General features: G+C 41.8%; 1 protein-coding gene across 3 annotated transcripts in view; it reads right to left on the bottom strand.

Moving 5' to 3' along the window:
• The window catches only part of LOC144694453 (methylated-DNA--protein-cysteine methyltransferase-like), a 388,079-nt gene that overhangs the window by 341,147 nt on the left and 23,332 nt on the right, over window positions 1–23,600 (bottom strand). The window contains exon 2 of one of the 3 annotated variants that reach the window (XM_078564883.1): window positions 20,356–20,400. In XM_078564883.1, coding sequence (XP_078421009.1) covers window positions 20,356–20,379 — 24 coding nt within the window. In that variant the 5' untranslated portion in view covers window positions 20,380–20,400. Of the gene's footprint in view, window positions 1–20,323; window positions 20,404–23,600 lie in introns of all 3 variants that reach the window. The other 2 variants (XM_078564884.1, XM_078564886.1) reach the window with 2 other exon arrangements.

Raw genomic sequence — 23,600 nt, 5'->3', positions numbered from 1 at the left:
AAAATTAGCCGTTAGGCTTCACTAAACATCGATTTGTCATTGAAAGTTAAATACTATTTACAGATTAGGTTCCATTGCAGAAGTTCTGAAAAAGGTGGCAAATGCAGAATATTAAACTTTTTTTGACTATCAATCCAATCCCTCAAATTTAATTTCATGTATTCAATCACAATAAACAAGTGCTGCATCAAAATTAAAATTCAATGGCCCGAATTTTGAAGTCAGCAGCAAAGCTAGGGCACTCGCCACTGACCCCAAAGAGAGCTGCCCACAAAGGTTGCACCATCCTCATGATGTGGTTTTTCCCTTTCTTGACGGTAGGGGAAAGTCTTTGGTCAAGGGGATATCCAGGCATGCAGAAGCAGTGATGTCAGCAAGCAGGGAAGCAGCCAATCACATTTAAGTATTCACACACACAATTAAGGATGTTAAACCACTGAATCCTGTCATTTTTAACTTAAATTTTCAGATAGTGAAATAAATGACAATGATTGGGACAAGATAGAAGCTAAAACAGAGATAAACAATCTTTATTTAAAAAATGCCTTTTTATTATTATTTAAAAATTCGACATTCCACATTTATAAAATTAGCTTTTCAGGAACATGAGGGTATTATCAGCAATTATGATGTTAACATACTGTTAAAAACCCAGTTACAGCTCATTTAATAAGGTGTAATTTTTTCAATGGCTTTTACAGTGTGACCAACAGCATGTATATCTCCTCCATCCCCACCCCCTTTCCGATCCCCCCTTTTTCCAATAATTTATATAGATTTTTCTTTTCCCACCTATTTCCATTATTTTTAAATGTATTTCCATCCATTGTTTTATCTCTACCTTTTAGCCTATTTTGATCCTTTCCCCCCACCCCACCCCCACTAGGGCTATCTGTACCTTGCTTGTCCTGCTTTCTACCTTTACTGTCACCTATTATCACATTCCTTAGATATCACCACCTTCAACACCTCTTTGTCCTTTTGTCTATGACATCTTTTGGTTATCTCCACCTATCACTGGCCCTCTATCCAGCTCTACCTGTCCCCCCCCCTCTTAAACCAGCTTATATTTCACCTCTTTTCTATTTTTCCTTAGTTCTGTTGAAGAGTCATACAGACTCGAAATGTTAGCTGTGTTCCTCTCCGCAGATGCTGTCAGACCTGCTGAGTTTTTCCAGGTATTTTTGTTTCTGTTTTGGATTTCCAGCATCCGCAGTTCTTTGCTTTTATCTTAGCATATAAGTGGAAGTTTTTATAAAATAATGATTACAATGGAGACAAGAGTCAGTGGGAGGCTCTACAGTAAACTTGGTGGAGGAGTATGAACTTACTGACAGCAACTTTTGGATTTCCTTACCATCCTACATGTATGTACACTCCCAAAGTTGCTGTCAGTTTCAGTAGAGTAATGACAGCACATGTTGACAGTTTTGCGATCATGATCATCATTATGGCAGAAAAAACAAGCCAATTAGAATTAAAACCCTTGCACAGACTCAGATTCCTATATTTTCACTTGTATTGCTGTTAATTTTGTTACCCTCATTCAAAAAAAAATAACCAATGGTGCTTCCCCCGATGCTTCAACAATTTATTCCATGAACAGTTGAACCATACAAACCAAAAAGATCTCAAATTCAATTTTCAGGTCAACGCTAAATGAGCTGGGCCCAGCTGGGGAATGGCATTTGTTTCACTGCATTTGGCCTCAGTACCCTGTAGTTAGAAATGGGAGAGAGAAGCAAGTGGTGTGTGTTCCTGCTCCTGATTGCTATCTTAAAATGCACACGGAACGTGGACTTATTTGGATGTTGAACAGTGAAAGGTTTGGTCTCAGCTGTGATGCTCATAACGGCTAAGCACAAGCAGCCTGCCGTCACTCAATGTCAAGGTTTGCATATGAATAATGCACACTTGGGTGAGGTACCAGCAGGCAACTGACATCCACGGAAGCGTACCCCAGCAAGGAGTAAACGCCTCAGGAGAAGTGGGCAGAGCAAGTAAAAAAAAGAAATAAATCACTAAAATTTCAGAATTTGCATGACACTCTGCGAATGAGTTGGATGCAGTTCAATAGGAAACATTACAAAATGGAAAAAGTACTTTGCAGCAATTAATAAGTAAAAACAAAACAACCAGAGGACGTTAGTGCTATTCCAATTGTATGTACATGACCAGTTTGACCAGGAAAGCAGCAAGAACCATTTCATAATCTAAAGAATAAAAGTTTGCATTTAGCTTGTGGTACGTTAAATTAAATATCAAAATGGCTTTTGCACAAACTTTTGTGACCAGCAACCTTGGAATGACAGGCAAGAGACTTTACCACAGATTTCATAAAATTCTAAATTCAATTTTTATATTGTATCAGCTTTTATATTCAATTTTATGGTACAACTTGTTTTTACAAGAATTCCCAGACTGAAAAATACAGGATTCATAGGAGTTAATCAGGAAAAATGGTTCATGGAGCCAACCCAAAGCAACGTCCAAAATTCTGCCACAATTTTCACCATAGTTATGTTCTAAACTATTCAAAATTGCTATAGATTCTTGTGAAAATATAGATTGATTTTGGGCTTCACAATCCTGAAACTAACCTCAGACTAATAAAACTGAACTCAAAATATCTTGAACTTTCGAGATAATCCATTGTGCTATTTATTGTTATTAATGTGCTGCTAATGGATTTTAAATGAGATCATAAACATAATTTCACTGGCAAATACTACTTTTTCAGATGTTTCAACTTTCAGAGCTCCATTTTGACGCACACTAGCAACAGCTCTGTTCTGTTAGCCTTAATGTAACAGTTTGTTTGTCATATTCTCCATAACAGTGCATATTCAAGTTGAGTATACACATATATGGAGGACCACTTAGTTCAATTGGTTAAGAGCACGGCACGTGATAATGCCAGTGACACGGGTTCAATCGCTGTACTGGCTGTAGTTGTTTTGGGGCCTGTCTCTTCTATTTAATCTACTGTAGCTTCATGGCAGCATTCAACCATGATTAGCAACCCTCAGATAATGAGGACGTTACATGGAGAAAGAGAGAGAGACACACACACACACCCAGAGACAGAACTAAGCTTAAATAGAGCATTTCCCATCATTAATGGACAAAATTGCAGCAAAACCTGTCTAAATCTGAGTCAATTCTGTAACAAAGCAGGATTGACTTGGGGTACTCCAAAATTTAGGGACAAGTGGGACTGTTGCATGTATGTTCTTCATCTCTTTGGGTGGTAATCATGATTATCTTGGAGCATGAGACCAGGGCAGGGTACCAATGCAAAGATGTATCCATTCTCAATAATAAGTAAAAACCAGCTCCAGTCTAATTGGTTTTGTGAACCATCTTCCCATAGGGTAAATATTTACAGCAATGTGTTGAAAGGTTTTATGATCGTTTTCCTGGTTGCAAAATTCTGAATAACTAAATCTTGCTATCAACTTCTATAATTTTGTTCAAAACTACAAGAAAGATAAACTGCAAAATTCAGCTCCAGACGCTAGTAAGTTTTGTCACTATGAGTGCAATTTAGCAGAAAAATTGCATCTATACTAAAAATGCTAAATGCCAGCTTGTTACACATGCTAGCTTAAGCATTACATACATGTGCCAGAGTATGCAGAGTAGGCAGGTCATGATGTCAGCCAGTGTCCGAGGCTGATTTGATGTTCGATCTGTTATTTTTGACCTCACCGCTCTAGTTAACACACACTCCTGAACATGCATTCAGCAGCACGGAGGACACAATGCCCACTACCCCACTCACACCAATGCCACTTAAGGAAGAATATACTTGCACCGAAGACATTCAGAGAAGGCCCACCAGGTTGATTCCTGGGATGAAGTGGTTATTTTATGGAGGAAAGATCGAGCAACTTGGGCCTATACTCATTGGAGTTTAAAAGAATGATAGATGCTCTTATTAAAACATAAGATTTGCAGGGTGCTTGACAGGGTAGATGGTGAGGGGGATAGGAAAGCCTAGAACTAGGGACACAGTTTCAGAATAAGGGGTCTCCTATTTAAGATGCAGATGAGGAGGAATTTCTTCTCTCAGAAGGTCAGTAGCCTTTGGAATTCTCTTCCCCAGAAAGCATTGGAGGCTGTGTCATTGAGTATATTCAAGGCTGACTTAGATTTTTGATCTACAAGGGAGTCAAGGGTTATTGATTGGGGGGAGGGGGGGTAGGGGAAGGCAGAAAGTGGGGTTGAGGCCACACTCATAAGAGCCAAAACCTTATTGAATGGTGGAGCAGACTTCAGCCCATTCCTGCTCCTATTTCTCATGTTCTTATGTAGGCATCAAAGATAAACTGCTCACAGGGAGAAGATGAGGAAGGACTTTCAGCAGAAGGGTCTTAATCACCTTGGTTCTTCAGAGAGCACTTCTCCAACTGTGAAGACGGGTGTTATTTTTTAATAGTTTTGGGAATATGGTGGTATTCTGTAAAAAAAAAAGTGTGAATGTGTGTGTGTGGCTGGGGAAAGGTTAATAGAGATAACTTGTCTGGGGGAGTCGAGAGATAAAAGGTGCTAAATGCTTGCATTTGTAATGAGAAGCTATGGTAAAGTGGGTTTATAAGTAAATAGGTTAGGTTTAGAAATTTGCATTAAGAGATAGATAAAGACTTAGCTTTCCAGCTGTTAAATTTCAAAGGGGAGTTTAGAAGTGACAAGGGGCTTTTACAACTTATAAAGGTTTCATATGTAAACAAGAGAATGTTATTAAATTTTATTTGACCTGAAAGGGGAGGCAACAGGAAAACATGAAAGATTTTTATATTTTGGAAAAGTTGAGTTCAAAGAGGTGCTGAGGATAATTGAATCGAAGATGAAAGTGAAGAAGGATATTTAAGGAAAGATGTTAAGTTGAGTCGTGTTGGCTGTGTGGGGGAGATATCCTGGGACCAGCTCTGTGCTGAGAGAAGGTGCCAAATCTGAAGCAGCATCCAGAAACCAGGAAATTCTTTGTTCCAGAAAGCAGTCTTGTTTCTGAATATTCCTGGATTTCCACAGCAGAGTGGAAGAGAGTGAGAAGTCATATAGTATACCTCTATAAAAGTGACAGTAGTTTTGCCTTGGGTAATGTTACATAGATTTTTAACTATAAAAATCCAAAGGGAGCTGTTGTCAAGTAGTTTAAATGTGTGTTATGACCAAGTGGGTTCTTTTGGGGATGTTTTGTAAGGCTGTTTTAACTGTGTACCTTTAATCTTGTGTGTTTAAGATTTTTTTTCCCTTCTTGTTAATAAATCTTTTACTTTTAAAATCCTAAATTTGTTACTGGGTTTCTATGCTCTGGATCAGTCGTTCTTTCCCTCATTTTCAAAATACAAAAACGAAAGGTTATGATCAGTAAGATAAATTTTCCTCTGGGGTTTGACTTGCCCAGCAAATAACATTGGCTGCGGTCATAACACCAACCTGCACCTAGGCCATGAGCAGTGCATTTGGCGGCTGCAATTCACCAAGGAGGCATTCACAGAACTTTACCATTGCTTGGAACCAGCCCTGCAGACTCAGAGCAGTGGCCATGAAAGTGACCGTGGCCTTAATTCGTTTATTATAAGTGGATCCTTCCAGGCTGGAACAGCAACATAGCAAACATCTTGCAGTGTGTTATCCTTCGCTGCATCTGGGGGGTGACAAAGGCCTTTTTGCCAAGAGAAAAGGTTTCGTCATCTTCTCTGTGAACAGGAAAAAGCAGGAGGAGAACGTATATAGCTTTGCCAGGATACCAGGCTTCCCCATGGTGCAAGGTGCCATCGACCCTCAGTTTTTGTGGGCGCCACATCTGGCCTTTAGTCCTTCACAGCATCATCCAGTGGCTGCAGCATGGCTGAAGGGGGTCTGGACGCCTTACTGGATGCCCTCAAGCAGCTCTGGGTGTTGAAAACTCGACTTTGGGCTGCACTACTTCATCATGGGCGGCAGTAGTCTGGGGTGGCTGACTGACAGGCAACAGAAAGGGTAGTGGTGGACTGGCAAATGCAATCATACCTGAGAAAAGACAGGAGATTCCAGAGAGCTACGATCACACCCCTGCGGTGGTGCCTCATCAATCCAATAATCTGCAAGAGCGCAGATTGCTGGACTTCTGGAGACTGTGAAAGTTTTGAGTACCGGAGCCATGATGGCAGCAATCTGAGCCACTTGGCACCAAGCTTGGCTTGCATGGCAACAAGCTGAGCTTCCAATGCAGCACTCAGAAACTGTATGTCTTCTGCTTGTAAGGCAGTGGAAGCTTCATATCGGCCATCAAATATTGCATCATGAGTGGATCAGCAAGTGCTGTCGTGGAGTTGGCCACCACTTCCATGCAGGAAGGATGGGCTCCAAACTCAAGGAGAAATTCTGTGCTACATTGCAGCCAAACACCTCATTCCTCCCTGACAGAGACCACAGGCCCCACGACAGGTCTACCAATGCAAAGCATTTCATTGTGCATGCCCATCAACCTTTGCTGCCCCATTGAAATCCTTATAAATCCTCTGCAGTTGAATTCATGCACAACCTCATCTGCCAGGAAACTGGCTATCCCTTCCACCTGCAGTGGTTGCTGGGTGACTCAACATGTGCAAACCCTGCCCCTATGTTAACCTCTAAAGTTTGCACAATGCCAGCATTGAGATGATGACTGCAAGTGTCAGACTGAGTTATAGTGGTCCTCAGTCTATTTTCCTTCTAAACCTTCAGCCTCTTGCACCACTGCCTGACCCAGCAGTTCTTGTGTGTCTGAAAGCATAAAGGTAAGAGGGCAGGGTTGGGGGTGAGGGATGGGGAGGGAAAGCAAGAGGTGCACTGTTATGCTATCTGCAGATTGTGCTGTGAGGTGTGACGACCAGGACTGTGAAGGTGAGTTGAAGCATATGAATGGGAGGTCTAAGAGATTGTTGGTAGGTAAGTGAAAGGGCTGTGGTGAATGCAGCTGTGAGACTTGTAGTGCAGCTAATAGGATATGGAGTGCAAAGGTAAGAAGATCACAATCTATAACCTCATGGCCTGGCATATCCCCCACTCTACCATTACCATCAAGCCAGGGGATCATCCCTGGTTCAATGAAGAGTGCAGGAGGGCATGCCAGGAGCAGCACCAGGCATACCTAAAAATGAGGTGTCAACCTGGTGAAGCTATAAAACAGGACTACTTGCATGCCAAACAACATAAGCAGCAACTGATAGACAGGGCTAAGCAATCCCACAACCAACTGATCAGATCTAAGCTCTGCAATCCTGCCACATCCAGTCGTGAATGGTGGTGGACAAACAAACAATTCACTGGAGGAGGTGCCTCCACAAATATCCCCCCAGTCCTCAATGATGGAGGAGCCCAGCACAGCAGCGCAAAAGATAAGGCGGAAGCACTTGCAACAAACTTCAGCCAGAAGTGCCAAGTGGAAGATCCATCTCGGCCTCCTCCAGAGGTCCCCAGCATCCCAGATGCCAGTTCAGCCAATTCAATTCACTCCACGTGATATCAAAAAATGGCTGAAGGCATTGGACACTGCAAAGGCTATGGGCCCTGACAACATTCCGGCAATGGTACTGAAGACTTGTGCTCCAGAACTTGCCACGCCCCTAGCCAAGCTGTTCCAGTACAGCTACAACACCGGCATCTGCCTGGCTATGTGGAAAATTGCCCAGGTATGCCTTGTACACAAAAAGCAGGACAAATCCAACCCAGCCAATTACCGCCCCATCAGTCTACTCTCGAAAATCAGTAAAGTAATGGAAGAGGTCATCAACAGTGCTATCACACGGCACTTGCTTAGAAATAACCTGCTCACTGATGCCCAGTTTGGGTTCTGCCAGGGTCACTCAGCTCCTGACCTTGTTATAGCCTAGGTTCAAACATGGACAAAAGAGCTGAACTCCCGAGGTGAGGTGAGAGTGACTGCCCTTGACATCAAGGCCGCATTTGACCGAGTGTGGCATCAAGGAGCCCTAGCAAAACTGGAGTCAATGGGAGTCAGAGGGAAAACTCTCTGCTGGTTGTAGTCATACCTAGTACAAAGGAAGATGGTTGTTGCTGTTGGAGGTCAGTCATCTCAGCTCCAGGACATAACTGCAGGAATTCCTCAGGGTCGTGTCCTCGGTCCAACCATCTTCAGCTGCTTCATCAATGACCTTCCCTCCATCATAAGGTCAGAAGTGGGGATGTTCGCTCATGATTGCACAATGTTCAGCACCATTCACGACTCCTCAGATACCGAAGCAGTCCATGTCCAAATGCAGCAAGACCTGGACAATATCCAGGCTTGGGCTGACAAGTGGCAAGTAACATTCGCGCCACACAAGTGTCAGGCAATGACCATCTCCAACAAGAGAGAATCCAACCATCGCTCCTTGATGTTCAATGGCATTACCGTCACAGAATCCCCCACTATCAACATGCTGGGGGTTACCATTGACCAGAAACTGAGCTGGGCACGCCATATAAATACTGTGGCTACAAGAACAGGTCAGAGGCTAGGAATCGTGCGACGAGTAACTCGCCTCCTGCCTCCCCAAAGCCTGTCCACATCGACAAGGCACAAGTCAGGAATGTAATGGAACACTCCCCATTTGCCTGGATCAGTGCAGCTCCAACAACACTGAAGAAGCTTGACACCATTCAAGACAAAGCAATCCGCTTGATTGGCACCACATCCACAAACATTCACTCCCTCCACCACCAACGCACAGTGGCAGCAGTGTGTACCATCTACAAGGTGCACTGCAGGGCTCCTTAGACAGCACCTTCCAAACCCAAGACCACTACCATCTAGAAGGACAAGGGCAGCAGACAGATGGGAACACCACCACCTGGAGCTCCCCTCCAAGTCACTTACCATCCTGACATGGAAATATATTACCATTCTTTCACTGTCACTGGGTCAAAATCCTGGAATTCCCTTCCTAATAGCACTGTGGGTGTACCTATACCACATGGGCTGCAGCAGTTCAAGAAGTTTGCTCACCACCACCTTCTCAAGGGCAACTAGGGATGCTCAATAAATGCTGGCCCAGCCAGTGAAGCCCACATCCCGTGAATGAATTTTTAAAAAAAAATGGCTGACCTTGGTCACTCATCTGAGGTCATTAAACTTCTTTTTCCACTGCATCCAGGTCCTGGGGACAGGACTGCTGCCATTAACCACTTTGGCTATCTATTCCCATTGCCTTCTCAGTACATGTCTAGAGGACCATCTAGCCACCTGAGGGGAGAGAATCTCCCTCCTCCTGTTCACCTCCTTCACCAAGAACTCCAGCAAGGCAGCCGAGCACCTTGGGGCACACAATCAGACCTGTTGCGCCATTCCTGTTGCTTCCTCCCAGTCTTCCACTCTTGTTCAAGCAGTTTCTGCCATTACTGCAGCCAGAATGTGCTGCACCTTTAAGAGGTGCAGTTGGGTTTTAAGTTGTGCAGGCTAGCTTTAAGTGGTGCTACCCTTGCACAAATTAGGGCCCCACACTGATGTATGCAGCCATTCAGCATTGGGGCATGCCAGAATCCTCATAATTAACAGGCAGCAAAAAAGTTGGCATGCGGCCTGCATCACTTTAAATGGTCGTGGAATAATCGTGTATTGCAACCCCCATGTCTCATTTCGGGGGGCTATACAATTTGGCGCCCAAAGATTTGTTAACGTAGAAATATTCAGTTCTTACCGCCTGTATACACAATAACATTATTTTATTAGTTTCAATACAAAGTACTTATTGTAAATTAATTGCAACAAGAATACTTTGACGGTACATAATGATGGGTCCTAATAATGTCCCACATTTTCTATGGTTAGTTTAGAACATTTGCATAACTACTGTATTTAGAGAAAGCAACTTATAGTCCTACATCTTTGGAAATTAGTCTGTGCTAGATAAACAACTGAATTAAATATTAGTGTTGGGATTTATGAGGAGCAGCATTGAGACCAGCTACTAACAGAAGCAGATTTACTGAAATATATTGAGTTACTTATTAATACAAACGTTATTATTTCCATGCCTTGTCTAGTAAACTCGCCAGAAACCAGAATGTGAAGCCATTTCAACTACAGACTCTGCAAAGCTGACATGAGGCACAGCAAATACAAGATAATGCAATTAGGCATAACACAATAAAAGATATTGCATTCTCAATGCATTATTGTTGGCCATTATCAGAATCTCTACAACTTAATTTCAAAAACACAATCACCTGCAAACCATAACATTGTCTCTCCCTTTCTTAAAAAAAAATTCAAACACTATTACATTAAAGCAATAACTTGCATCCCTGCTATAATGACATCAGCCTCCGTTATTGCTTTGCTACATATCATAAATACTTCTCATCGACAAGTCAGGCTAATTCAGATTAATTTTATTGTTTTTTTCAGCTATATACATGTAGTGTGCAATTACCTTTGTCATTTCATTATCACAGCAGAAAATTATCATCGAGTTAATTTGTGAAGTCTAGAAAACCCAAGTCCAAAAAGAAATTATGGCCAGAACCTCAAAGGAAGCATTATTGATTGCAAAGATTAGACAAACGTTTTAGTACTGCATCCGATGCCTGACAACCATGTACTTTATATAATATTGGAATTCTATCAGTATGGCAACTTTCTAACAGCATTGAATATAATCAATCATATTTTGTACTCTAGTATTAGAATAGCTACACCCATAGGGTGAATAATGTGAAACGATATAAAAGCAAGTGAAATAATTTCCCTTTGTCTGACAAGGCATCACTTACTTTAAATTCACTTGTATTTTTGAACTTTCTTGATCTCTATCTTCATTATTTTTCCAATAATGAACTTCAATGTGTATCCCAAATATGTGAGCTATCTTTCCTCCTATAGTTCTTGCCTCTTACTACAAATCTACGGGGCAAAATCTGTGTTTTTGTTTGTTGCCACCAAATAGTGAATGAGCACAAAGTAACAGGGTTAAAGGCGAAAGTTTGAAAACAAAAACAATGCATTGTATTCAAGATTTAGTATGATATTGGCATATTTAATCATATGTAAAAACTAGCGCCACTCACACAAAACATGTTCTAGTTTATTTAGATATAATAGTTGCAGCAATTTTGAAGAAAAGAGAGGAACAGCCAAGTAAAAAGTCAGGGGCAAACTTGGGCCAGCAGCAAACTTCCAATATTTTTGTAGAGCCAGGAGGAACAACAGTGCTCTTCCTAGTTTCACAAAATCACCTAGAAACCTCTCTGGGCTGTTTTTGAAACATTAGTTGGGCTACTCAATGCTAGGACACATGGGTGAAGCAACAGGGGTCCACCCTTCCATTACAGAGCTCACAAGAACTTCCATCGCACCATTATTGAATCAAGGTTTTTTCTATTGACAGAGTCATTCTCTGATATAGCTGCACACTCCTTAGCTGAATTAACAAATGCCATAATGTTAACATGTGGTTCATTGGCTTCTTAAGACACGTTGCAGGTAATTGGCATGATATTTGTTTGGTGTCACTAATAAGAGTTAATACTCTTATGAAACATGCATATTTCAAAAAGTATGTGCTCCCATAATTTCAATAATAGCTCTTGTCAATAGATTTAAAAAGACATTTCTCTCATTGCTCATAAAAATAAGAAATTTAGTCATCTGTTCTGATTTTCTTTCTTATATTCAAGCCTCTTCCTTACAAACTTGTGCAAAATAACTTTATGTCTGATGGTAGCAGACTGCAAGTCACAACTGGCATTAATACCAGTTTGTAAAAAATTTGAATAAGCTACGGTATTGTTGCTTTTAAATGTATTTTTCTTGAGGTTTTGTTTAACTAGTAATCAATGATAACAACAGTGAAACTAGCTAAAAGGAATTACAGAGATCCATCAATATATGTTCATTAAACCAGGACACTTCAGCAGGGTAGAAATTGCTTTTTTCTGGGAGTAACAAACTGATTTGTTTTTGATTGTTTTTCACAATTTTATTTTGAAATGTGCGCTTCCTGAAAATAAAAGTTTGATAGAGGTCATGAAAAATTTGCAGCCAATCGTGATGTACCTATAAATGATGCTTTAATGTTGAAACAGTTAACATACCACTATGGTATGCAAGGGTACCAAAGTTCAAAAATCCAGATGTGGAATGCACAACTTTGAGGTAAACAGCCCAATTAAAATTGAGAAAATTCTAATTTGTTTCATGCTATGCGTGAAATTATTGACCTGGTTGCTTACTGGTGTTGCTCTCTCTCTCTCACACACACACAGGGTGTATACATGAGTTTCATTTTGGTTCCAATTATTATGCAAAATATATAATGGACCTGTCACTGAAGTTCCTAAGTTTACACGGCATATGTGCAGTTCGCGAAGCTTTTCCACAGAATATTGAACTGCTTTATATTGTTTGTGACAACTCTATTTAAGCTATGTTGCTTGGATTCAATGGGTGGAATCTTGTGAACTTTGTTCCTAACGGAATGGCAAAACAATTTTTGGGTCGGGAATCCAAATAACTAATTTGCGACCAATGTAATTATCATCTCGCCCACAATTTCCCTGAGCAATCTCGGAGGGTGGGATGACATGGCTAAAGCAGCAATTAAGGATCCTCGTGTAAAGGGACCCCAACAAGACTTTCAATGGCATCAGTGATTGCAGCATACAATCCAATGGAAAGAAGCAAAGACCCGCAAAACGGATGGAAAACATGGAATGGTAGTCCCCCGGTTCACAGTCTCATCCCTTACGGTGATGATTGATGCAGCGAAGACATAGAGAAAAATCCTCCTGCATGCAACCCAAGTATGGTGACAAGGGCCTGAACCAATTGCCACAAAAGGTTTAGAGACCTCATCTCAAGGTGAGCGTCCTGCAACTCTCACTGGCAGCCATCACTCTTTGACCTCCACTGCATTTTCCTGTACAGAACTGCCCTGACCAACACAATGTGATCACACATATTCCTTTCTTTCCAATCTCCTCCTCAAAGCTCCACCTCACCAGACAGCACTCTCACTTATCTTCGTCCCATTGCCTTTGCACTCCCATTCCTCAAATGTTTACCCTCCTTCTCAACAATCAGTTCACTTCTAACTCTCTGTCTCTTCTCATCGCTGGAAAGTTGGAAAGGCCACAACTCCAGGGAGGGACAGAAAACCAGGAGTGGAGGATGGAGCCATGGCCACTCTGCCTGTGATGGAGGAGTAAGCACTGGCGATTGGCAGCCTGGCAGCAGGACAGACTGTCACTGAGGGAGAGTTGGGGGTGGCCCAGGTGACAAAATTAGATATCACACGGCCACTGGCATTGAACTGTCACCTACATTGAATTCATGTCACGATTTGCACTCTATTAATGTATTTCACCCAAGTTCAGCACTACTTCAGGTTTTTCATTTCCCACAATACATTGACGGTGGCGGCAGCGATGAGGGAGCAGCCTGCGGAGTCTTCAGAGGAGGACCAGCACTCTGAGAATGCACCGACACATGATTCCATATGTACTCTCCACCAGCGCAGACACACATATCTCAGTCAGTCCGGCATCACAGATAGATTAGCGTGACACATGGTGAGGAGCATATCACACGGGGGCAGAAGCAGGTGCTGGAAACAGGGACAGCAGTGCAAAGCCCCAGAGGGTGCAGGACACTTCAAGTTCTGCTCAGACGGATACAGACGCTGAGCCTCAGGGGTCATCCACAAAACAGGAGCTTGCAGAGAACCAATGGGAAACATATGTGCTTCTGTCAGAATTTTCAGAGGAGAGTGCACAATATTACATAAACGATGGGAGTCCACTTTTAGCAAAAGTGCCATGATGTCTCAAACATTCATGCTGATAACCATCTCCATTCAAAGAGTGGCTAACCTCAGGAGACTCAGGCATGGCAGACCACCGATTACATACTGGCACATGTGCACATTCTGGTTGCCAGCTTACACAACATTGATCAAAGCCTCACTTTGATGGTTGAATGCCGCATTCCGCTTGCAACCAAGTACTCTCCTGTTCTTGGTTAATAGAAGAAAAGCGGACACTGAGAAGGAAGATGGAGAAAGAGCTCTTGGCAATGGGGGCTCTTCTCAAGGTGCTCCCATTTCTCATGCCTAGCCCTCCTCCCCAACAGAGCTGCACAAGCTGCTTCCTGCACTGATGACGGAGTCTGCCCCTGCGTAGGTGCAGGTGGGCAGACTTTGACAAGGTCCTTAAAGGACCTAAAACACAGACATCTCATATGTCAACAGCCTGCCCCCAGCTCAGCTGAAACCACAAGGGTAGCAACACACAGAGGTAATAGAAAGCAGGAGGATAAGGTATTAGTTGCACACGGGGATTTACTTGGGTGCTTATTGCATTGTTAAGTGTTTCATTGGTGTTCTTTATTTGAATGGAAGAATGAATTTATGTGAATTACTCATTCTCATGGCCTCTAATTTGTTGGATCCCTTATTGTCCCTGGTCAGTTTCATGTGAAGGAATCCTATTGTAAGGAGTTGTTAGATTAAAAAAGAGAGTGATTCTCCTATGAAGTAGGGATTAAAAATTAAGAGCAGAGTTCATCTGCTGGATAGGGGGTCAGAAGTTCATAAACATGCCTTGCCATAATTGTGTACTCAAGGACACCAACATCCTGTGGCATAGGATATGGTATATCCTCCAATCCAAGGCAGTTCCTGAAAACAGGAACTAGCTCCCGAAAATCATGGATACACCACCTCAATAAGGCATTTATATATTGTAAAATACCATAATCTAACAATGGACAACCTTAATGTTTAAGGATGCCCCTGAAGCACTTGTCAACTGAATCCAGGAAACTGAGTTCTGATCTTGAGACAATTGTGTAGCAAGGAAGTTACCACTCGAAAGATATTGACTAAAATGAAGGATGTTGTCCAGCAAGGGTGCTCACCTGTTTCCTGCTGGTCAGTTGTTTTAATGGTATAAAAATTGGAACCACAAAGAGGGATTTTTAGATTTGTTGGATTAACTCCAGCATCTCTCATGGTAATGGTATAGCTACTGTAAGGTAGTAATGTTAGTTTTCCCCTTAATCAGGATAGAGGTAACTTGCTAAACTCTGTAATTTTCTACTTGAGGATTTAAGGTGAATGCTACTTTGAATGTTGATGGATATCTTAAATATCCCTCTGTGACATCATTTAGATTTGGATTCTCTATAAGAAACACTATAATACTTAATTTTCCTATACCTATCAATGTTACGATTGGCTTTCCATCAAATGTGAATTACATGTTCAGTTCTTTAATAAAATTCTAGATAATTTAGAAAATATATCGCCTCATATAGTCTCCTGTATCCAAACTCGAGAACCCATCTCATATACACTTCATCTGGAGGACGGTAATATTCTCTGGTGCTTCCTGTTCTTCAGGGAAAGCTAGGTCAGTTCTTCAGGCCCATTCAAGTATCTGTGAAGTCTGTCTTTCTCAAACGTAAGTGAGGAGTATGCCTGATACAGTATAGTCCTTAAAAAGGGGCCAGGATTATAATCCTCTTCAGTTGGTGCCCAACATGGGGGTCAAGTTGATACAGAAGCCTATACTTACATTTATACCTAAAAGGTATCCTTTAGATTATTAAGTATAAAAGGAGTGTTTTACTAACAGTGGTACTAAGACCCATATTTAAGTAGCTAGAAACAAGTCCCTGATCAGGTCTTGCAGAATTTAAATCAGAACTCCCTCGATTTTGTATTGAGGTTTAAAAATATCTTATAAAAAGTTAATTTAAATTAAAACAGAGGTTAGGTCCTCATAAAGAAGCAAACACTATCGGAATTGGCACACCGGCACTGGCAACACCACCCCCCACCCCCCCCCACCCCTTTGCAGGCACCACGGGGCTTGCTTGCCCCTCCACCACCCTCAGACCCCCCCGGGACCTGCCACCACACCACACTACCCCATGGGACCCGCCCCCGCACCGCACCACCCCACGGGATCTGCCCTCAGAACCCCCGAGGACACGCCTCCACACCACCCGCACTCCCCCCGGACCACCACCTCGTCGGACCCCATGGGTTCCAGCTCCACACCAACACCCAACATTGCCCCTGGCCGCCCATGAGACCCAGCCCCACACCACCCCCTAATGCTGCCCCCACGGGATCCAGCCCCACACCACCCCTGCCGGACCCCATGGGTCCCTCCCCCGCCGGACCCCATGGGTCCCTCCCCCGCCGGACCCCATAGGTCCCTCCCCCAGAACACCCCCCCAACGCTGCCCCCATGGGACCCATCCCCACACCAACTGGCAACACTACCCCATTCTGTTCTCACCAGGCCTGAGTTGGAAGGTCAAGCAAGAAAGGAGTGGAATGGCAAACAGACTCCGGCTGCCATTATAGTTGGGAGCCTTCACAAACAAGATATCAGCAAACTGGCTGAAGCTGTTGTAGGCTGCAGGTTGCGAGATCCTAGAGACGTCACCAACAGATCCTTGGAAGGAACCGGACATGAAGATGATGAGGGCTGTGATCACCTTAACAGCCTCGGGCAATCAGTAGCCACCTGTTCCTCTTGGGCACAGGCCTTCTTCCAGAAAGCAGCAGGTGTCAGCGATTAGCTGCCGCGAGGTCTGCGCCTTTTGGGACTCCGTTGTTCAGTGAGGAAGCTAACCCTTGGCCTATAGAACCTGTGCTGAGTCTATCACCTCCTTCAAGGTGCAGCCCTGTGCTCATCCCCTCTGTTCCATGCAGCTGCATGTGCCTGCGGAGAAGACAGTTACTGCATTTGGATTTACTGCCCCGGTCACTGTGGCTACTGGGCAGGAGCAAACCGTACCTCCTCCTGGGGCATTCTAGCAACTGCAGAAAGTGCAGCCCCCATGTTGCAGGGAAGTCTCACAGGCAATAAGGTGAGATTACCCAGTGAAATCCTGTCCACAGCTGTCCACAGGCTTGCCAGTTTCACCCTGCATACTGTTGATGTCAAGTCAGTTTCGCTCTACAATGAGTTCCTGCTGTGCACTTGCCTTCTCCAAACTGGCAAAGTGCAGACACGGCGTGGAGCCCGTTCTCTGCTGAGAAAGAAGGAATCCTGGACTCAGAATCCACCCCCAGGGAAAGCAAAAGAGGGCTGGATGACATAGGGATTCCAACCTGATGTCAATTTAATGGAATTTAATTCCCCGCGAACATCAGAATTCACCCCCACATGGCCTGGGACATTCCTCCACCCCCCCCCCCCCCCCCCCCACCCCCCCTCCCCACCCTCCCTCCCCCTGCCTGTGCAACCCTCTTACTGGATTTTATGTAAGATGACAATGAAGAATAAGGAGAAGGGATGTTAGAGTGGTGAGATGGTATCAGAAACTTCCAAAACAGTGATGGCACAGTCAGTGATAGTCAGGTCACAACAGCCCTCAATTTGTTCGCCTCTAGCTTCTTCCGGGCTACTACAAGGGAAATCTGCAATATTAGCCAATTGGTGTGCAGAGATGTGTCAAATGGATGATGCATTGTTCAGCAGGGCCAATACTTTCATTTCCTTTCATGTTCAGCAGCAAGAGCATAGCATGGCTGCCCAATTTTGTCGCACTGTTGGATTTTATAAACCTCAAAGGGATTATTGATGGCACCCAAAAGTCAGCTAGGCCCTAGGCATAATGCCATAGCTTTTTGAGCAGAAAGGGGTTTCACTCCATCAAAATATAGTAGGCTGGTTACAAAAAAAAAATGCACCATTCAGGCATTCATCATATTTGTATTTTAAGATAATCATAAGTGCTAGGTTTATTTGAAAGTGAATGCAGGTTACAAAGATGGGTCCTTGAAGACCAAGTTCATTCACTTTTGCCTTGGTTAATGATGTCCTTACAGACAAAAATAGGGCACAAATAAAGCAAGGACCATGCAGATATTCTCACTTTTTAACACTCCACTCTGCAACTTAAAGCAGTACCAGAAGAGGTCAATGTTATATGATAACAGATACAGTGATTTCTTCTTCATTTTTAGCATCACTACTGTTACTCACGAATGCTGTTTTTTCATATGGTTAAAGACAGCCCTTTTAATTCTTACAGTAGGCCAATTATATTTCTCTCAGCTACATGCAAACTCCCACAGGCAGCTTGCTATGTGAGCAAGAGCTCTGCATGAATAGAGAATGTATTCAAATCAGGAATTGCTAGGAGAACTTTCTGTGTGTTAAAAGTCTGTGGGACCTCCCGCAGCATACAGTTTTCACCACGACAGTGAATAAGCAGAAACTTTACCTTAAGCATGATTATACATACGGAAACGGTGCAGTTAATTACGTGGAAAGAATATAATTTAAAACACTAAGTGTAATATAGCAGTGTGTACAATATAACAATAATAGTGATTCACACTATATACCTACATAGTCTGAAAAGGATAGTATAATAACACGGTAATATAAATCCTATACATAGATTTTCACTTTTGAGTAAGTCAAGTGTCATACTTTTCTCACTCCTTCACATCACAATCACTAACCTGATCAGGATAATTTTTTTTTTATGCGATTGTGCAATTCAGGAAATCTGTTATGAGTTATGAATTAAAACTTTGCTTCTTTCCCTTGCTTTTTGCAAATGTTCATAAAGGAATGGAATCTTCAGAGGACCACTAACAGTCCATAGCCCTTCTACTTATGTTCCACCATGATTACCTCAGATGCGGTGTTCACCTTGTCTGCACCACTTCTGTGCTATCCAATTTTAAAATATTTATTTTTGTATACCACCTTTAACACAAGAAAAGTCCAATGAGCTTCACATGCAAAAATGGACACTAAGCAAAGGAATGAGATATTGAGGGAGTGGAGGTGACCAAAAGCTTGGTCAAAGAGGTAGGTTTTAAGAAGAGGGAGGTGGAGAGGCTGAGAGATTTAAGGAAGGTATTTCAGAATGTGGAATTGATGGGTGAAGGCTTTGCCACCAACATTACAATGAAGGGAGGGAATAATTTACAAGAGACTGGAGTCAGAGGAACAGGGTTAGATGAGATTATAGAGAAATGGAGGAGCAAGGCCCATGAGGGTGACAGGAGGGTGAGAATTTTAAATTGGAAGCTTTGGAGACCAAGAAGTGATTAATTTTAAAATTTGCACAACATCACTGGTCAGTCAATTAAAAAATCTAAAAAAAAACACTTAGCTTTCATTCACGTGAAGGAAACAAATTCAACATTTATCCTAAAGAGTCATACGGGCTAGAAACATTAAATCTGTTTCTCTCTCCACAGATGCTGCCAGACCTGCTGAGTTCTTCCAGCATTTTGTGTTTTTATTTCAGATTTCCAGCATCTGCAGTATTTTGCTTTTATCAATATTAATCCTGCGCGTCAATGTGACCCTTTGCTCAGGTAACTTACTAAAAGTGCAACTTTCCCACCTATCCTACAGTGAATGTGATTTAAATATATTTAGCCATTAATCGACAAAGCAGCAACGATGATCTTAAGTCTTACAAGGACATACTTACTGACTTGCTTTAATATGCAATTAATAATCATGGATATAATTTTACCCTCTCACAAATACAATATAATCCACAATTCACCTGCAGCATGTTACATCTTACAAGCTATTTTGTGTAAATGCCATTGGTCTAAAATAGAGAAAAATAATGGATTCATCGAATGCAGAAATAATGACAGATCTATCATGATTCAAACAGTAAAAGTTAAAACATTTTAGAAATGAAAACATTTAAAATGGTGGTGCAACTTTATATAAAGAGCTCATAATATAAATATTACTGAATAAATGCTATTTCATCATGTGATTTTTCACCCTCTCCATTCTTTTTGCGCTAATAGAAAAGACAGTGTCCTTTAGGACAGTGACCTGATTCTGTTTAAATGATTTTGATACATGAGGGCGTCAAGATATCTCTGCTCTGCTGCTACATAAGCAGAAAAGTAACAGTTCTCCCTTCCTCATCAGTATCCTAGTACAGCTTAGGTTAGCTAATATCTAAAACGTACAGGACCTGAGTGACTTGATTTCTGCTTGACCATGGAAGAAGGTGTTATTCCACTGTGAACTCTAATTATTTTTGTTTGTCTTTTTGGGTGGGGAGGGGGTGGGCGGGTGAGGATGGTGAGAAGCAGTAAAACTCAACATATGGAAGAATAGTGCTTCATCTTATTAATCTCTATTCAACAGAAGATAGATTTGTGATGGGGAAAGGTCCACTGATGCCTGTTACCAGCCATGACAGCGCTACAGAGATTTACACTGCAGCATCAATCTTGTCAACTAGATACCAAACAGTGACTGGTGGACACTGGGGAAAAGCACAATACTGCTATATATGTGAACTCATTTGTAATGTTGTTGCTTTTTTGATACATACTTGTATGTCAGGATATTTTCATTAGAACTCACTTTTTGATGAAGTCTCGCTGCCATGTTAGCCACGTGAAGCAGTTTCTGCTGTAAAAGTAGAAAGAAGAAGCCTGTTAGTAACAGATAAGAGATGCATCATGCACCTTTATAGCAGTTGAGAACTAGCCTGTCAGTTGTACTATTTATTTCACATATGATAGTGATTTGGGATGTGATTACACAAATTGGCCATTATGACGCTTTATGTTTAAGTATGAATTGCCTGAACAGAAAAGGGAACTTGTTACTAGCAAACAGGAATCTATGGGTTCTACAGGGCAACTATCATCTGTAATGGGTTGCATGCAACAGATGAGAAGAGAAAAAAATGTTATCATGCTGTCCAAACTACTTTGATTCTCAGAAAAAGCATTAGTAACAGCAAAAACCTAGTGCAGATTAATGACAAACATTCGAGTCTAGACTTCCCCTACTGCAATAAACCATTTAAACTGCAGTGAACATTCTTTCTCATTTCAATCCTCAGTCTAAATGGCCTTATTAGAGTCCTTGGGAAAAAAAAACAATAAGACAATTATTTGTATAACTTAAAAGAACACCACTTTAAGCCAGTTAATGTCAATCTTAATTTTTAAGAGAAATTACCTTGTAGAGTTAAGACATTTTAATAAACCTTGCACTACACATACAACAAATACAGGATCGGTAACTATAGAATTCGTAATGGTTTCATCAGGAGTAATTTAAAGAACGGCGGCAATCTCTGGACAACCCATTGATGATTTGGCTGACCATTTTTTATTCATAAGATCATAGGAAATAGGAGCAGGCATAGGCAATTCAGCTCATCATTCAATAAGATCATGGCTGATCTGATTGTAGCCTTAACTCCACTTTTCTGCCTACCACCTGAAAACCCTTGACTCCTTTGTTGATCAAAAATCTATCTAGCTCAGCCTTGAATATATTCAATGACCCAGCCTCCACTGTTCTCTGTGGAAGAGAATTCCAAAGACGAACAAACCCAAGAGAAGAAATTCATCCTCATCTCCGTCTTAAATGGGACAGCCTTATTTTTGAACTCTGCCTCTTAGTTCTAGTTTCCACCACGAGGGGCAACACCCTCACAGCATCCATCCTGTTAAGCCCCCTCGGAATTTTATATATTTCATTAGGATCACCTCACATTTTTCCAAACTCCAACTAGCATAGGCCCAAGCTACTCAACCTTGCCTCATAAGATAACCCCTTCAGCCTAGGATTCAGCCTAGTGAACCTTCTCTGAAATGCTTCCAATGCAAGTATATTCTTAAATAAGGAGACCAAAACTGTACATCAGGTTCAGTCTCACCAATGCTCTGTCCAGATGTAGCAAGGCTTCTCTACTTTTAAACTTCATCCCCCTTGCAATAAAGACCAACATTCCATTTGCCTTCCAAATTACTTGCTGCACCTACATGCTAATGTTTTGTGATTCATATACAAGGACACCCAGTTCCCTCTATACCGCAGCATTCTACAGTCTCTATTTAAATAAGCTTCTGGTTTTCTATTCTTCCTGCCGAAGTGGATAGCCTCACATTTTCCCACATTATACACCATCTGCCAAATTTTTGCCCACTCACTTAACCTATCTACACCCTTTCCCAATCTCTTTGTATCCTCCTCACAATGATGAGGTGGCGTAGTGATATTGTCACTGGACTAGTAATTCAGAGACCCAGGGTAATGCTCTGGGGACTTGGGTACGAATCCCACCAGGGCAGGGTAAAATTTGAATTTACTAGAAAAAAAATCTGGAATTAAAAGTCTAATGATGACCATGAAACCATTGTCAATTGTTGCAAAAACCCATCTGATTCATTAATCTCTTTTAGGGAAGGAAACCTACCATCCTTGCCTATATGTGACTCCAGACCCACAGCAATGTGGTTGAGTCTTAAATGCCCTCTGTAATGGCTTAACAAGCCATTCAGTTCTCAAGGACAATTAGGGATCAGCAATAAATGCTGGCCTAGCCAGCAATGCCCCCATCCTATGAATGAATACAAAAAAAACTTGCTTTCCTCCCTATCCTTGTATCATCAGCAAATTTGGCTGCAATACAGTCTACCCTTTCATCCAGGTCATTAATATAGGTCATCGGGAGTTAAGGTCCCAGCACTGGCCCCTCTGGCACTCCATTAGTTACAGTTTGCCAACCTGAAAATGACCCATTTATCCCCACTGTCCTGTTAGCCAATCCTCTATCCCTGCTAATACATCATCCCCAACACATTGAGCTCTTATCTTGTGATCCAAACTTTTATGTGGCACCTTATCAAATGCCTTTTTGAAATCCAAATACACTACATCTACTGGTTCCCTTTTAACCACCCTACTTGTTACTTCCTCAAAAAACTCTACAAATTAGCCAAACACAATTTCCCTTTCACAAAACCATGCTGATTCTGCCTGATTGCAGAAATGTCCTGCTTTGCCTCCTTAATAATGGATTTTAGCATTTTACCTAAGACAGATGTTAGGCTAACTAGCCTATAGTTTCCTGCTTTCTGTCTCCCTCCTTTCTTGAATAGTGATGTTACATTTGATGTTTTCCAATCTGCTGGGATCTCTCCAGAATCCAGGGAATTTTGGAAGATTACAACCAATGCACCCACTATCCCTGCAGCCCCTTCCTTTAAGGCCCTAGGATTTATAGCAGTTCATTTAATATTTTTTTTTTAGGATATATTTCAAACACCTGCATATTTCTAAATCCTTTACACTCCAAGGAAATATTTTTCTGGAAATTTGTCTTTTTTTCAAATTTCTGCATTTCTTTTTATATGGTTAATGGAAACAAAGGCAAATTGCTGCTTTTCCTCTCCAAAACACAATACAATTACTGTATCATAAAAATCATTAAATGTGTTTTCAAATGGGAAAGAAAACAGTATTGCGAGAAAACAGTTTTACACTTTCAGCAGAGAATTGTTTTAAGCAACCAGAAGCACTATGCCACTCACCTTGTAATTTCAAATAAATACTTATCATGTTACTGATTAAGGGTATTGTAAACTACATCTTTGTGTAAAATTGTATTAAAAAACCGTACATTAAATTTTTGTCAAATGAAAAATTGGAAACCACTGAGTCAATCTGTTTTAATTGGGTTCCTATGGAATTGCCATACAACTACATTTTTCAATATACGGTCCCAAAGGTCCCATGCACACTTGTAAAATATAGTTCAAATAGCCTGAATTGTTTTTACATTGGAGCATTCACAGGCAGATCAATTA

Source organism: Cetorhinus maximus, chromosome 20 (assembly GCF_964194155.1).
Source record: "Cetorhinus maximus chromosome 20, sCetMax3.hap1.1, whole genome shotgun sequence".
NCBI lineage: Eukaryota > Metazoa > Chordata > Chondrichthyes > Lamniformes > Cetorhinidae > Cetorhinus > Cetorhinus maximus.
This window is presented reverse-complemented; position numbering and strand designations above follow the sequence as displayed.